The 14,341-nt window shown below is 32.4% G+C and overlaps 15 protein-coding genes, 1 non-coding gene and 1 pseudogene across 17 annotated transcripts. All coding sequences in view use genetic code 11, as the record gives it.

Annotated features, from left to right (window-relative positions):
* Positions 1–229: 229 nt before the first annotated feature.
* On the top strand, positions 230–634 carry rps8 (ribosomal protein S8). The gene has a single exon. The coding sequence runs from the start codon at positions 230–232 to the stop codon at positions 632–634; it is 405 nt and encodes a 134-aa protein (YP_001122841.1).
* Positions 635–1,119: 485 nt separating this feature from the next.
* On the top strand, positions 1,120–1,233 carry rpl36 (ribosomal protein L36). The gene has a single exon. The coding sequence runs from the start codon at positions 1,120–1,122 to the stop codon at positions 1,231–1,233; it is 114 nt and encodes a 37-aa protein (YP_001122840.1).
* Positions 1,234–1,548: 315 nt separating this feature from the next.
* rps11 (ribosomal protein S11) lies at positions 1,549–1,965 on the top strand. The gene has a single exon. The coding sequence runs from the start codon at positions 1,549–1,551 to the stop codon at positions 1,963–1,965; it is 417 nt and encodes a 138-aa protein (YP_001122839.1).
* A 74-nt stretch (positions 1,966–2,039) lies between these two features.
* rpoA (RNA polymerase alpha subunit) lies at positions 2,040–3,041 on the top strand. The gene has a single exon. The coding sequence runs from the start codon at positions 2,040–2,042 to the stop codon at positions 3,039–3,041; it is 1,002 nt and encodes a 333-aa protein (YP_001122838.1).
* A 239-nt stretch (positions 3,042–3,280) lies between these two features.
* On the bottom strand, positions 3,281–4,476 carry petD (cytochrome b6/f complex subunit IV). Its single transcript has 2 exons — positions 4,468–4,476; positions 3,281–3,754 (listed from the first exon to the last, which is right to left on the bottom strand). The coding sequence occupies exons 1-2, from the start codon at positions 4,474–4,476 to the stop codon at positions 3,281–3,283; spliced, it is 483 nt and encodes a 160-aa protein (YP_001122837.2).
* Positions 4,477–4,670: 194 nt separating this feature from the next.
* On the bottom strand, positions 4,671–6,110 carry petB (cytochrome b6). The gene is made up of 2 exons: positions 6,105–6,110; positions 4,671–5,312 (listed from the first exon to the last, which is right to left on the bottom strand). Exons 1-2 carry the CDS (start codon positions 6,108–6,110, stop codon positions 4,671–4,673), a joined length of 648 nt encoding a protein of 215 aa, YP_001122836.2.
* Positions 6,111–6,241: 131 nt separating this feature from the next.
* psbH (photosystem II protein H) lies at positions 6,242–6,463 on the bottom strand. The gene has a single exon. The coding sequence runs from the start codon at positions 6,461–6,463 to the stop codon at positions 6,242–6,244; it is 222 nt and encodes a 73-aa protein (YP_001122835.1).
* Positions 6,464–6,576: 113 nt separating this feature from the next.
* On the top strand, positions 6,577–6,708 carry psbN (photosystem II protein N). The gene has a single exon. The coding sequence runs from the start codon at positions 6,577–6,579 to the stop codon at positions 6,706–6,708; it is 132 nt and encodes a 43-aa protein (YP_001122834.1).
* Positions 6,709–6,766: 58 nt separating this feature from the next.
* On the bottom strand, positions 6,767–6,874 carry psbT (photosystem II protein T). Its single transcript has one exon. The coding sequence runs from the start codon at positions 6,872–6,874 to the stop codon at positions 6,767–6,769; it is 108 nt and encodes a 35-aa protein (YP_001122833.1).
* Positions 6,875–7,033: 159 nt separating this feature from the next.
* Positions 7,034–8,560, bottom strand: psbB (photosystem II 47 kDa protein). Its single transcript has one exon. The coding sequence runs from the start codon at positions 8,558–8,560 to the stop codon at positions 7,034–7,036; it is 1,527 nt and encodes a 508-aa protein (YP_001122832.1).
* Positions 8,561–8,964: 404 nt separating this feature from the next.
* Positions 8,965–11,016, top strand: clpP (ATP-dependent Clp protease proteolytic subunit). The gene is made up of 3 exons: positions 8,965–9,032; positions 9,736–10,032; positions 10,794–11,016. The coding sequence occupies exons 1-3, from the start codon at positions 8,965–8,967 to the stop codon at positions 11,014–11,016; spliced, it is 588 nt and encodes a 195-aa protein (YP_001122831.1).
* A 216-nt stretch (positions 11,017–11,232) lies between these two features.
* Positions 11,233–11,346, top strand: rps12 (ribosomal protein S12; one part of a trans-spliced gene, as the record gives it; the record has 2 gene entries for this part). Coding sequences YP_001122830.1 and YP_001165473.1 both cover positions 11,233–11,346 — 114 coding nt within the window.
* An 853-nt stretch (positions 11,347–12,199) lies between these two features.
* On the top strand, positions 12,200–12,559 carry rpl20 (ribosomal protein L20). The gene has a single exon. The coding sequence runs from the start codon at positions 12,200–12,202 to the stop codon at positions 12,557–12,559; it is 360 nt and encodes a 119-aa protein (YP_001122829.1).
* Positions 12,560–12,793: 234 nt separating this feature from the next.
* rps18 (ribosomal protein S18) lies at positions 12,794–13,102 on the bottom strand. Its single transcript has one exon. The coding sequence runs from the start codon at positions 13,100–13,102 to the stop codon at positions 12,794–12,796; it is 309 nt and encodes a 102-aa protein (YP_001122828.1).
* A 64-nt stretch (positions 13,103–13,166) lies between these two features.
* On the bottom strand, positions 13,167–13,374 carry rpl133 (ribosomal protein L33; annotated as a pseudogene).
* A 501-nt stretch (positions 13,375–13,875) lies between these two features.
* On the bottom strand, positions 13,876–14,010 carry psaJ (photosystem I subunit IX). Its single transcript has one exon. The coding sequence runs from the start codon at positions 14,008–14,010 to the stop codon at positions 13,876–13,878; it is 135 nt and encodes a 44-aa protein (YP_001122827.1).
* Positions 14,011–14,135: 125 nt separating this feature from the next.
* Positions 14,136–14,209, top strand: trnP-UGG. The gene has a single exon. It is a non-coding gene; the product is annotated as a tRNA-Pro (tRNA).
* The last annotated feature ends 132 nt before the right edge of the window (positions 14,210–14,341 follow it).

Below are 14,341 nucleotides of genomic sequence, written 5' to 3'. Positions count from 1 at the left end.
TCTATTTGCTTTAGTTGAATATCTTCTTTTATTCGATTCGATTTTTTGAATTGTTTATTTGACAATAGTCGATGCTAGTCACAATAGAAATTTCAACGAACTTAGTCAATGAGCTATAATGAGTTATAAAGATATATCTATAGATAAAAAAGACACAAATAAAAACATTTTATGTAAGGAGTATGTTGATTATATAAAAAGTCAGAGGCAGCAATATTTTTTGTTTACCATGGGGAAGGACACTATCGCCAACATAATAACCTATATACGAAATGCTGACATTAATAAAAAAGGAATGGTTCAATTACCTTTTACTAACATTACTGAAAAAATTGTAAAAATACTTTTACGAGAGGGTTTTGTTGAAAACATCAGAAAACATAGAGAAAACGACAAATCTTTTTTAGTTTTAACTCTACGGTATAGAAGAAATAGAAAAGAATCGTATAAAAGTTTTTTAAATTTAAAACGAATAAGTACACCCGGTCTACGAATATATTACAATTATAAAAAAATCCCTCGAATTTTAGGGGGCATGGGGATTGTCATTCTTTCCACTTCTAGAGGTATAATGACAGATCGAGAGGCTCGATTAGAAAAAATTGGCGGCGAAGTTTTATGTTATATATGGTAATCTTTCTAATATGCGAATTCTATTAGAAACTTGTATCCATTTCATTTATGTAAAAAAAAGAGAGAAAAAAAATGCAAGTTTCTAATAGAACTTCATCTCTCATAGATATATATCTATTTGTATAGATCTATAGATTTGTGAATGTAAGAAGGGATTTAACTGGAATTGTAAAAAAGGGGGAATGGGAATTCACGAAGATTGAATTACTAAATGAATAACTTATCCATAAATTATTTGCCCGGGTTTTAAGGTTGATATAAAAGAAATGCAAATTTAATTTTTCTTTCTATTCTAGGCTAGGTTTCCAATACTTTATTATGGGCATACGTTAAGGAAAGAAAAAAAAGGAAGTCATTCAATTAAATTAAGATGTTTTTGAATCTCAACTTTATTTGATGAAAAAGGCCACTAATAGGAGTTAAAAATGTAAGGAACCCTTATTTTCTTCCAAAATTTGGGATTAACTAATTTAAGGAATGTCAAATATGAAAATAAATGCCTCGGTTCGTAAAATTTGTGAAAAATGTCGATTGATTCGAAGACGGGGACGAATTATAGTAATTTGTTTCAATCCAAAACATAAACAAAGACAAGGATAATATTTGAACAAACAGAAGCTTTCTAAAAAAAATAGAATAGATAAAAAAATAGAGAAATTTAAAAAATTAAATCTATTATTCTATTTATTCTATCAAAATGAAAAATCCATTTTTTCAATATTATTGAGATTTAAACTTTTCAATTTGAATTAAAAAATTGTATTTGATATTTATCGAAATCAAATAAATAGAATGAATAGATATATATAATCGAATATTCAATTATAAAAGAATTTGAAAAGGATGCGTTTTTGACATGAAATGGATATCTCCATACCCTTTAGACTTATTTTTTTTTTAATGAAATAATGTAATATGGCAAAATATATACCTAAAACAGGTTCGCGTAAAAATGTACGTATTGGTTCGCGGAATCATACGCGTAAAATACCAAAAGGAATTATTCATGTTCAAGCTAGTTTCAACAATACTATTGTAACTATTACAGATGTACGAGGTCGGGTGATTTCTTGGTCCTCCGCTGGTACTTGTGGATTCAAGGGTACACGAAGGGGAACACCTTTTGCCGCTCAAACTGCAGCAGGAAATGCTATTCGAACAGTATCGGATCAAGGCATGCAACGAGCAGAAATCATGATCAAAGGGCCTGGTCTCGGAAGAGATGCAGCATTAAGAGCTATTCGTAGAAGTGGTATACTCTTAAATTTTATACGAGATGTAACTCCTATGCCACATAATGGATGTAGGTCTCCTAAAAAAAGACGTGTATAAAACTCAAAATAAACATTAAAAATATTTCAAGAGAAATAAACAAGTCAAGAGTTTGATCAAAATAATAGATTACTATGGTTCAAGAGAAATTAAGAGTCTCTACTCGGACACTACAATGGAAATGTGTTGAATCAAGAATAGACAGTAAGCGTCTTTATTATGGACGCTTTATTCTGTCCCCACTTATGAAAGGTCAAGCCGATACAATAGGCATTGCAATCCGAAGAATTTTACTCGGAGAAATAGAGGGAACATGTATCACATGTGTAAAATCAGAGAAAATACCACATGAATATTCTACCATAATAGGTATTGAAGAATCAGTACATGAAATTTTCATGAATTTGAAAGAAATTGTATTGAAAAGTAATATGTATGGAATACAAGACGCATCGATTTCTTTCAAAGGTCCTGGATATATAACCGCTCAAGACATCATTTTACCACCTTCGGTGGAAATCGTTGATAATAGACAACATATAGCCAACGTAACAGAACCTGTTCATTTGTGTATTGAATTAAAAATTGAGAGGAATCGGGGGTATCGTATAAAAACACTAAAAAACTTTCAAGACGGAAGTTATGATATAGATGCTAGATTCATGCCTGTTCGAAATGTAAATTATAGTATTCATTCTTATGTCAATGGGAATGAAAAACAAGAGATACTTTTTCTCGAGATATGGACAAATGGAAGTTTAACTCCTAAGGAAGCCCTTTATGAAGCCTCCCAAAATTTGATTGAGTTATTTATTCCCTTTTTACACGCAGAAGAAGATAACTTTCATTTAGAAAAAAATCAACACAAAGTTACTTTGCCCCTTTTTACTTTTCATGATATATTGGTTAAGGATAAACTAAGGAAAAATCAAAAAGAAATAGCATTGAAATCTATTTTTATAGACCAATTAGAATTACCTCCCAGGATCTATAATTGTCTAAAAAGATCCAATATTCACACATTATTAGAACTTTTGAGTAACAGTCAAGAAGACCTTCTGAAATTTGAACATTTTCACGTAGAAGATGGAAAATCTATATTGGACATTTTAAAAATACAAAAATATTTTGCATGAAATTGCAATCTATTTCCATAGGATTTTTTCAAATTTATTTTTTTTTCTAAACTAAACAAACAAAATATGTAATTTAAATATTTAGAACAAATCCAAATGTTCAGAATATATCTAAAACGGAATAGATGTATCTAGGGATTAGTAAGTTCACAAAGAATTATCCCTAGATATACAATACAGATGTCATGATATTTGATTTAAAAATGAATTAAAAATGAAACTAATCTTCTATTCTAACTTTAAAAAAGACCTAACGTTAGGGATTTCTCAATAGGTAATGTTGCTCCAATACCTAACCAAAGGGCAACTACAGTACCAATCAAAAAGATGGTGGTTGCTACTGGACGGCGAAATGGATTTTGGAATTTATTAACATTCTCCAAAAAGGGTACTGTTAATAATCCCGTAGGTACCGAAACCATTAAAAGAACGCCCAATAACTTATTGGGCACTGTACGAAGTATTTGAAATACGGGAAAGAAATACCATTCTGGTAGTATTTCCAAAGGAGTTGCAAAAGGATCCGCGGGTTCCCCAATCATGGATGGTTCTAGAACCGCTAAGCCTACGTTACAGGCAATAGTACCTAGAATGACTACTGGAAAAATATATAAAAGATCGTTAGGCCATGCGGGTTCTCCATAATAATTATGACCCATTCCCTTAGCCAATTTAGCTCTTAATACAGGATCATTCAAGTCAGGTTTTTTTGTTATTGGGATAGGTGAATTCTTATAGATCCATCCTCCGAAAGAACCGGATATGATAATTTTTCATCATCCGGCTCGAGCACTAATCAAATCTTTCAACTGTATCTATATAAAAAAATAGAAAAAAATGTATGTGTTATCCACACATATATGAAGATTCTAAGTAAGAAAATAAACTCGATTTTCTTTTTCGAAAGTTACAATTTTTTGATTGAAAAAAAAAATTAAGTTCTTTTTAAGTAAACTTTAGTAAATGCTCAATACCCAAGTAGACTTTTCAAGTTGCTAATGCTTTCTGGGTGATCTCAAACTTTGCAATTGTTATCCTGTCCAAAAAAAAAGATTGATACTTTTTATGTACAAAGAATTTACTTGTTACTAATCAAACCTAACTCACGTTGTTCTTTAGATCAACTTTGTTCACTCCAATAGTATCAGAAATCGAATCAATGCATAGGAAATGAATGCGTTGTCATACTATATAGAATTCAGACTATATCACATAACTTTTTTGACTGGATCTTACGGAGCCTGTTGATGCAGAATAAAATTGAGTCTGATCATAGAAAAGATTCTCTTCAAGTAAAACCAGCCTACCCTCTCTGTAAGAGCCTTGCTTGGTGGTTGGAAAAAAGACACATTTAATTGTAAATTCTAATGTGGCAGATAAGATAAAGTCATATATCTGCGCGGCCAAATAAATAGTTCAAGTCACACACTCCCATAATCCATTTTTTGTTTGGAGAGTTCCCTTCAACTATTCATGTATGTAAAAAAAAATTCAATTTTTGTTAAGTTGAAGAGAAATATCTAAATACATGTCTTATTTTGTTTTATAATCCATAATTGTAGCAATGAAATCAAATCCTCCCCAAAATAAAAAATGATTGTGATTACAAATATCTATGATCCATATTCACTATAAAGGACCAGAAATGCCTTGCTTACGTATCATTGAAAAGTGCATTAACATAAATACAGCAGTAAGAAGAGGTAATACAAAAGTATGCAAACTATAAAAACGAGTTAAGGTAGATTGGCCCACACTGGAACTTCCGCGTAATAACTCTACCAAAGACGATCCTATTACAGGAATAGCTTCGGGTACGCCTGTTACAATTTTTACTGCCCAATAACCAATTTGATCCCAAGGTAAGGAATAACCAGTTACACCAAAAGATGCTGTTAATACAGCCAAAACTACACCCGTAACCCAAGTTAATTCGCGAGGTTTTTTAAAACCACCTGTAAGATATACACGAAATACGTGTAGAATCATCATTAAGACCATCATACTTGCCGACCATCGATGAACTGATCGGATTAACCAACCAAAATTAGCTTCAGTCATTATATATTGAACAGAAGCAAAAGCTTCAGTAACGGTTGGACGATAATAAAAAGTCATAGCAAACCCCGTTGCTACTTGGACTAAAAAACAAGTAAGTGTAATTCCTCCTAAACAATAAAATATGTTCACATGAGGCGGAACGTATTTACTGGTTATATCATCGGCAATCGCCTGAATTTCAAGACGTTCTTCGAACCAATCATAAACTTTATTGAGATAGGTAACCCAAAGGAACCCCCTCAGAGAACCGTATATGCGAATTTCACCTCGTACGGCTCAAACAAAAATACCCAAATATTGGTTGTAACAAAAACAGATATCTGTAATAGAAAGTTTGAAACTGCTTTATTTAATCCTATGATTCTAATTTTCTCTTACGATAATAAAAAATAGAAATCCGAAAGCTATTCTTTTTGGTTATAATGCCAAAATCTCAAGTCGGCACACTTGTCTTTATCGTAATCTTTTAAGGCCTCTTGAATATTCTATCATTTACTTCATTTTATTATTTGTATAATGTGTTTTTACTGCTGTCTTCTTTATTCTTTAATTTGTATAAGGATTCTCTTGTTAGGACCATATGAATCAATAAAAAAAAACCTCAGATTCATACTAGCACCACGATGATTAAAAAAAACCTTTCATCGAAGTCCAAAAATTCCCTGAGTAAGAATTGCTGGATCATCACTTCTTCAATCAATAGATATAATGCAAAAATGAAAGGAAAAATTTGTCCTTTGCTCAAAAGAAAGACAAACTCCAGAAGCTTGAAAGAATAAAAATTTTTCAATTCATTTTTACAACTCTTTGAAAAGGTTTTTAAGTCCAGTTGCGAGGTCTAAATATTTAGTATGAATCATAGTTTTCAGATTTTTAGAATCTATTTTCTATATTCCGTGCTCCAGATACTAGATTAAATATCTGACGGAATAAAACCATCTCTATCAAGATGACAGATTGATGTTCTGTACTTTCAATAGGACCAATTAAAACAAGTCACACACTCATATTCCGGAAATACAGAAACAAAGAAATTCTACGATCAAACTACCAAATCAAAATGGAATAGACTAACAAACAATAAGAAACCTAAATGCTTCACTTTCTATTGAAAAACTAATGACTCGATTTTTGTGAATCTAATTCATATAAATTCCGTCCAATAAAATGGACGAATTATAAATCTCCAAAATAATAGATAGAAATATCGCAAATAGAGCCATTGCAACACCCATCAAAGGAGTAGTTCCCCACCCTGGGGCTACTTTACCATATTCTGAATTTAAAGGTTTCAATAAATTCCCTACAACAGTTCGTCTTGGACCAGATCTAGAATTATCCTCAACGGTTTGCGTAGCCATAAATACTCTTTTTTATTCATTTAGATCTGTTGACTTTGTATACCATTCCGCTGTAAATATAAGGATCTTATCTTATAGATCTATTGTGATCTGGAAACTTTAAAATTTTAATAATGGAAACAGCAACCCTAATTGCCATCTCTATATCTGGTTTACTTGTAAGTTTTACTGGGTATGCCTTATATACTGCCTTTGGGCAACCCTCGCAACAACTAAGAGATCCATTTGAAGAACATGGGGACTAGTTGAAGTAATGCGCCCTCCCTATTGGGGGCTCATTACTTCAATTAAGATAATAAAAAATTATTTAACCTTTTTCGTCGGAACTTTAGGGGGTTCTCTAAAAAAAATAGCGAAAAAAATAATTCCTAAAGTTGAAACTAAGAGGAATGTATAAACCAAAGCTTCCATAGATTTGATCGTGGTTTACAATTATAGCTTTCATACCTGTTTCTTGGGGGGGGGCTCTTTTCAAAAAAAAAGAGTAAATGCTAGGATTCAAATCAAGATTTATCAAGTTCTTTATGTGAAATTCAAAATTATAAAAAAGTAGAAAAGAACAAAAGAATGTTATACTACCTGTCTTCTTGTAGTTGGATCTCCAAGTTTTTGGAATGCTCCAAATTCTACTTGAGCATCTAAATCTGGGTCGATACCAGCAAAAACATCTCTGAACAAAGTTCTAGCACCATGCCAAATGTGCCCGAAAAAGAATAGCAGAGCAAATGAAGCATGCCCAAAAGTAAACCAACCCCTTGGGCTGCTACGAAAAACACCATCTGATTTCAAAGTAGCACGATCTAATTCAAAAATTTCACCCAATTGAGCACGTCTAGCATATTTTTTCACAGTAGTGGGATCACTATAACTTATGCCATTAAGCTCACCACCATAGAACTCAACAGTTACACCTACTTGTTCGACACTATATTTTGATTCTGCCCTTCGAAAAGGAACATCGGCTCTAACAATTCCGTCCCCATCTACTAAAACAACTGGAAATGTTTCAAAAAAAGTAGGCATACGACGTACAAAAAGCTCATGTCCCTCTTTATCTCGAAAAATGGGATGTCCTAACCAACCGACGGCTATTCCATCTCCATTGTCCATTGAACCCGCTCTAAATAACCCCCCTTTTGCTGGATTATTTCCGATGTAATCATAAAAAGCTAATTTTTCAGGAATTTTAGACCAAGCTTCTGTTAAATTTTGATTTTCGGCTAGTCCCGCACCAACTCTTCGATATATTTCTTGCTGGAAGTATCCCTGATCCCATTGATACCGAGTAGGACCAAATAATTCAATGGGGGTTGTTGCTGAACCATACCACATAGTTCCAGCAACGACAAAAGCTGCAAAAAAGACAGCAGCAATACTGCTAGAAAGGACAGTTTCAATATTTCCCATACGTAATCCTTTATATAGACGTTGGGGTGGACGCACACTAAGATGGAAAAGACCCGCTAATATGCCCAACGTTCCTGCCGCAATATGATGAGAAGCTACCCCCCCCGGAACAAAAGGATCAAAACCTTCCACACCCCACGCGGGATTTACGGATTGTATCCTTCCAGTCAGTCCATAAGGATCAGACACCCATATTCCGGGACCATACAATCCTGTTACATGAAATGCGCCAAAACCAAAACAAGCTACTCCCGCAAGAAATAAATGAATTCCAAAAATTTTTGGCAAATCCAAAGAAGGTTTTCCAGTACGTTCATCACAAAAGATTTCTAGATCCCAATAAACCCAATGCCAAATAGCCGCTAAAAAGCACAAGCCTGAAAACACAATATGTGCTCCGGCCACACCTTCGTAACTCCAAATACCCGGATTCGTTATAGCCCCTCCTGTGATATTCCAACCGCCCCACGAATTAGTTATTCCTAAACGAGTCATGAAAGGAATAACGAACATACCCTGTCTCCACATTGGATCAAGAACAGGGTCAGAGGGATCAAAAACTGCTAATTCATATAGAGCCATCGAACCGGCCCAACCAGCAACTAGAGCTGTGTGCATTATATGAACAGAAAGCAAACGGCCCGGATCATTTAATACAACAGTATGAACACGATACCAAGGTAAACCCATGAAAAAATACCCCTTCAACAAAAAATAGACACTGTGTAACTTTATTGCACTGGAAAAAAATTATTATAGCCTTTCAGTAGATTCTCTTGGAAAATGGAACAATCGTATTTGTAGAAATAAAAGAAACAGATTTATTCTATACCGGATAAGTAACAATACGCAATGGTGAGGAGACGAGAGGGGTTGACAACTTTCTGTATGAATATTTAAATAAGTAAATGCAGACATATTCACTTATCACCCCAATGACCCTTTCGTAACAATTTAACTTTATTTAGTATTCTTTTTTCTAAAAAAAAAAGCAATATCAATCTAAAATAAAGTAAATCATTTTGAACACGATAAGCTAATTCTTACGTTTCCACACTAAAGTGAGATATATGACTTTATTAATTGTCCATTTTATGCCCATTGGTGTTCCAAGAGTACCCTTTCGAACCCCCGGGGACCGTGATGCATCTTGGGTTGATATATAGTGCGACTTGTCAGATATAGTAGGTTATATGGGATTGACCCGTTTTCTCCCCCGATCGAGATATCCCCTCTTTCACCCCCAAAAGAGAATGACTCAATCATAAACATAAAAAAATGGGGAGCGTGAAGTGTAATGAAGTAAAATTCTATCGATTTTTTAATTTTTAGAGAAAATCTCCAAATTATTACTCGAAATTATGAATAATTTATGGTTGGCTTAATTGGACCAAGAAAATCAAGTACTCAGGCTCTGTGTAGAAAAAACCAATTGGTAATATAGCTATGATCACTACTTCTATCATATCCATATATTCTATTTTACAGAAAACATTAATAAATTCAGAAAAGGAAGAAGTTCTAATAAAAAGACATAGTTTTGGAATATTTGTTCTATATGTGCAAATGCAAATCGGGCAGATCTTTACTCAGAGTAGAAAAGAAACCTAAAAGAATTGAAAAAGTCCATTCAGAAACAAGAAAATTACATTGTGATTGGGCTTCGATCTCGATGAAAGCAATACATCAATGAGAAGATAGTTCACTAAATTTAGTATATTATTCTTTTTTTTTAGTTCGAAGAAATCCATTAGAAAAAGAAAAAGATTCAAATCGACACATTGATTCCTTTTTTGCTTATATAATTTTTGATGAACTGTATGCATCAAAAGGTGCATGTACGGCTTTTAAGGAAAAAATGGAATCCTAATCAATCGACTTTATCGAGAAAGATTACTTTTTTTAGGTCAAGACGTTGATAGTGAAATATCGAATCAACTTATTAGTCTTATGATATATCTGAGCATAGAGAAAGAGAATAAAGATTTATATCTGTTTATAAACTCTCCGGGCGGTTGGGTAATACCTGGAATAGCTCTTTATGATACTATGCAATTTGTACAACCAGATGTACAGACAGTATGTTTGGGATTAGCTGCTTCAATGGGATCCTTTCTTTTGGCAGGAGGCACAATTACCAAACGTCTTGCATTTCCTCACGCTTGGCGCCAATGATTCTTTTCTTTAAAAATATATAGAATAGATATCTATATATATATACTATACCTTCGCCATAAAAACCAAAGTAATAATAGCATGGTATTTTGAATTCCATATGCAATTTGTTTAAATTATTGAATTATATATAGAAAGAGTAGTATGAAAAAGAGGGTATTTACCATTTTATCTGATCGATAAGGAACCTAGTTTAATTTTAGTGTCGCAGACTTGTTTGTTTTTTTTCATACCAGAAAGCTTTTAACAATTTTTATTTGAATCAGAAGAAACCATAACATATGAAAAAAAAAAAAAGAAACTTTTGGATTGTTGAATACCAAAATGATATAAAAAACAACGGAACCATCGTAGTATTTGAAAATAGATTCAAAAAGAAAAAAGAAAGTTGGTGATTCTATTGTTTATTATTTAAGGATCCGGATCCAAAAGACCCAGTAGATTTTGTACTTCTTTTTTCTTTGATAGAAAAAAATAAATTTGTAAATGTAGAAACAAAATTCATCGAATAAAATACTTTTAGGAAAAAATGAATTGCATAGGTGCAAAAGCCGTATGCATCAATACAAAATGCTTGTACGGTTATTGAATATTCTTTTTGCTTTTTTCTTATTTGGCTTTATTTTATCCCTTTTACCTTTATTTTGGGAATAAAGACAATCTTTAGCAATATACCAACATAGGATAAAGAATTCTAAAAATATTTATCAAGATAAGGGAAATACTACTTAAGTGATATAATCAGGGTAATGATCCACCAACCCGCTAGTTCTTTTTATGAAGCACAAGCGGGAGAATTTATCCTGGAAGCGGAAGAGCTACTGAAAATGCGTGAAACTATCACAAGGGTTTATGTACAAAGAACGGGCAAATCTTTATGGGTTATATCGGAAGACATGGAAAGGGATGTTTTTATGTCAGCAGCAGAAGCCCAAGCTCATGGAATTGTAGATCTTGTAGCAGTTGAATAAAAAATCGGTGGCAAGATTGATTCTACTAAAATACAGGATTGGAAATTTCATTTTTTACTCTTCTTACTTTACATTTTCAGAGAATATCTCTCAATCTATTAATAGAGTATCAATAATATAGGCTATCAGTAAGATAGGATATAGGTAATTCACGGTTAGGATAGATCTAAACCTGCTCATTATACCAAAATCTATATATATATAGTACGACTTACCATGCCAACTATGAAACAACTTATTAGAAACACAAGACAGCCAATCCGAAACGTCACAAAATCCCCAGCTCTTCAGGGATGCCCTCAACGCCGAGGAACGTGTACCAGGGTGTATGTGCGACTCGTTCAAATGAAAAACTAAGAAAGAAAAAACCAATTAAAAGTTTTCAGTATTGGTAATCGGTTAAGATAGTATGAATGCGAAAACTACATTCACAATATCTTAACTTATATATAATTCCTTACTTTTGTATACAATTATATAATTCTTTACATTCTTCTATCTTGTATCAAATTTATGGTTTCGATTGGTGCAAAACCAATCATACTAATTTGCAATTTAAGATGAGAAGGACTTTCCCATCGGTAACAAAAAAAAGTTACCTGTTAAGCGGAGAAAATACTATTTCAATTCAAAATAAAGTATGTCCTTAATGAATGAATTTTGATGGATTTTGTAAGAATGGAATAAGAGGGTCAGCTACCCAGCAAATTTTCATAATTAAATACCGTTACTATATAACTAGATTTCGTTGTGAAAAAACCTACTTACTCAATATTGCATGGGTAGAGCCATAGAGTGTGAACTGTACAAGTTAACAATAACATTGATTAAATGAATCAAAAATGAAAAGAAAAAGGCTCCGGTGTATAGAGAGGACCTGGCCATTTCTAAAAAAAAATCATAGAAACGAAGGAACCCACCAATAAATTATATATGTGTCCTATTTCATTTACTATTTTTCTTTTTTTTTTTTGATATCTAGTATCAATACAATTTCTGATTTGGAGGTTCAATGTTTATCAAAAAAATATAAAAAATCGTGGTTGGGGTGGTTATAGTAGCAAGAGCCATTGGAATTTTTTTTTATACACCGGAAGAATCCATTTTTGTTATTAATAGACTAGGAATAAAAAAAGAATAACTGAAAAGTGAAAAAGTTATTCCTCAAAATATCATTTATTCAATGACCAGAATTAAACGAGGATATATAGCTCGCAAACGGAGGACAAAAATTCGTTTATTCGTATCAAGTTTTCGCGGAGCTCATTCAAGACTTACTCGAACTATTACTCAACAGAAAATGAAAGCTTTGGTTTCGGCTCATCGTGATAGAGATAGGAAAAAAAGAGATTTTCGTGGTTTATGGATTAGTCGAATAAATGCAGTAATTCGCGGGAATCCAAAAGTATCTTATATTTATAGTAATTTAATTCATAGTCTATACACGAGGCAATTGCTTCTGAATCGTAAAATAGTTGCCCAAATTGCTATATTAAAAGAGAATTGTCTTTTTATGATTGCCAACAATATAATAAAAACCTAAAACCCCCTTATTTACTCCAGGAAGGTATAGAATAGAAATTTGTTTCTTTTGATAGCTTTATCATATGATAAAGCTATCAAAAGAAACAACCACGCTTCAAAAAAAAATGATTCTTCGTTACCTATTATCTTTTTTTTCTTACAACAAAAAAATCAAATGGAATTATCCTAATTTTCGAACAAAACATCAATCCATGTTGAATTCGAATAGAAATTCAAATTGGATTTCGAATTTTTAATTTCTATTTTTTTTTCTTAAAGTAGTAATTTTCTCAGTCGACTCGCTTTTTTCAAATTGTTTTTCGTTATTAAGAAAAGGTAACGAAGATAAAATACGAGCTTGTTTTATAGCAATTGTAATTAATCGTTGTTGTTTTAAGGTCAATCTATTTACGCGTCTAGATAATATTTTTCCTTGTTCACTAATAAATCGACAAATTAAACCCATGTTTTTATAATCAATTCGGTCCCCCGATTGAATCGGGGGCAAACGTCTACGAAAAGATCGCTTCGATTTAATAAAGAGTCGCTTAGATTTTTCCATAGTTTTTTTATCCCTATTCCAAAAATAAAATTTATTACAAGAAATATAATCAAAGGATTTGTATTTTTTTTTATTCTTCCTTTTTTAGCATATGTTGTTATATAACGACGGGGACATAATTTTATTAATTCCAATCGACTAGGCATATTGTGTCGATTCTTTTTAGTAATCTATCTAGAAATACCGATTGATTCCTTATTTAGACTCTTTTTATCACAACCAGTACCTTTCAAAAGAACAATTACTCAGATATCTTTACTTTACCCTGGGACATGAACCTCCTTTGGGTTTTTAATTCACTTAACTCTTTTCGGATTCGAATCTAAGAAAAAGAAAAAAACGAAAACAACTAAAATAAAAAAGAATAATTCGAAAAATGATGAAAGATTTCGTTGCAATTTAATTGAATCTAGTACAAAAAAGATAGCACAAAAAGAATACATGGATCTGGAACTAGATTTCGTTGCAAATTGCTATACAGTATTTTACTTTTTTTTTAGTATTTTTTATGATATGGTTGCCCCAACCTATCCATTTGATTTCTGCTTTCACTTTCTTTTTCATAGGAATTGAATGAATAATTCAATTCCATTGAAGCCTGGACCAAATCCCGAGTTTCACTCCGAATTTAAATGAGGCCAAATTCCTCTTTCTTCTTTATCTTTCCTATTATAATTCTAATAAAAAAGAATAAAAAAGAAGAGTAGGTTAATTACACATATTTCATATTTAATTGGACCTATAATCTTCTTCACCCCTTCCTGGGTCAATAACTAAAATGAAAAAAAGGGGAATATAAGTGCATCTGGAAAAAAACGATTGATCTCTATCAATAGACCCGCCAAAGCCCCGAACCATAAAGTACTTACTACTGGTGCCACGGAAAGATATGTTTTTAGATCTCGCATTTCAAATCCTCCTTTCTTTTGATTTATTATTTAAGTCTTTTTTTCTCTGTTGATAGATATCAACAAAGAAAAATGTGGAAAACAATATAAAGATTCTTTACAATAACACTAGAAACAAATGGAAAAGGGATGTAGCGCAGCTTGGTAGCGCGTTTGTTTTGGGTACAAAATGTCACGGGTTCAAATCCTGTCATCCCTATCCCTAACTATTACTTATCATATGATATTCCGTATTCTATGATATTCCGTATTCTATGAGATGAGCAATAAACCGGGACCCCCTTCCCTTTGAAGACGAATTCAAATTTAACATACATACTGAATATATATA

This window comes from Phaseolus vulgaris, chloroplast (assembly GCF_051622355.1).
Source record: "Phaseolus vulgaris chloroplast, complete genome".
Taxonomy (NCBI): Eukaryota; Viridiplantae; Streptophyta; class Magnoliopsida; order Fabales; family Fabaceae; genus Phaseolus; species Phaseolus vulgaris.
Note: the sequence above shows the minus strand (reverse complement) of the source record. Positions and strands in the feature narration are given on the sequence as shown.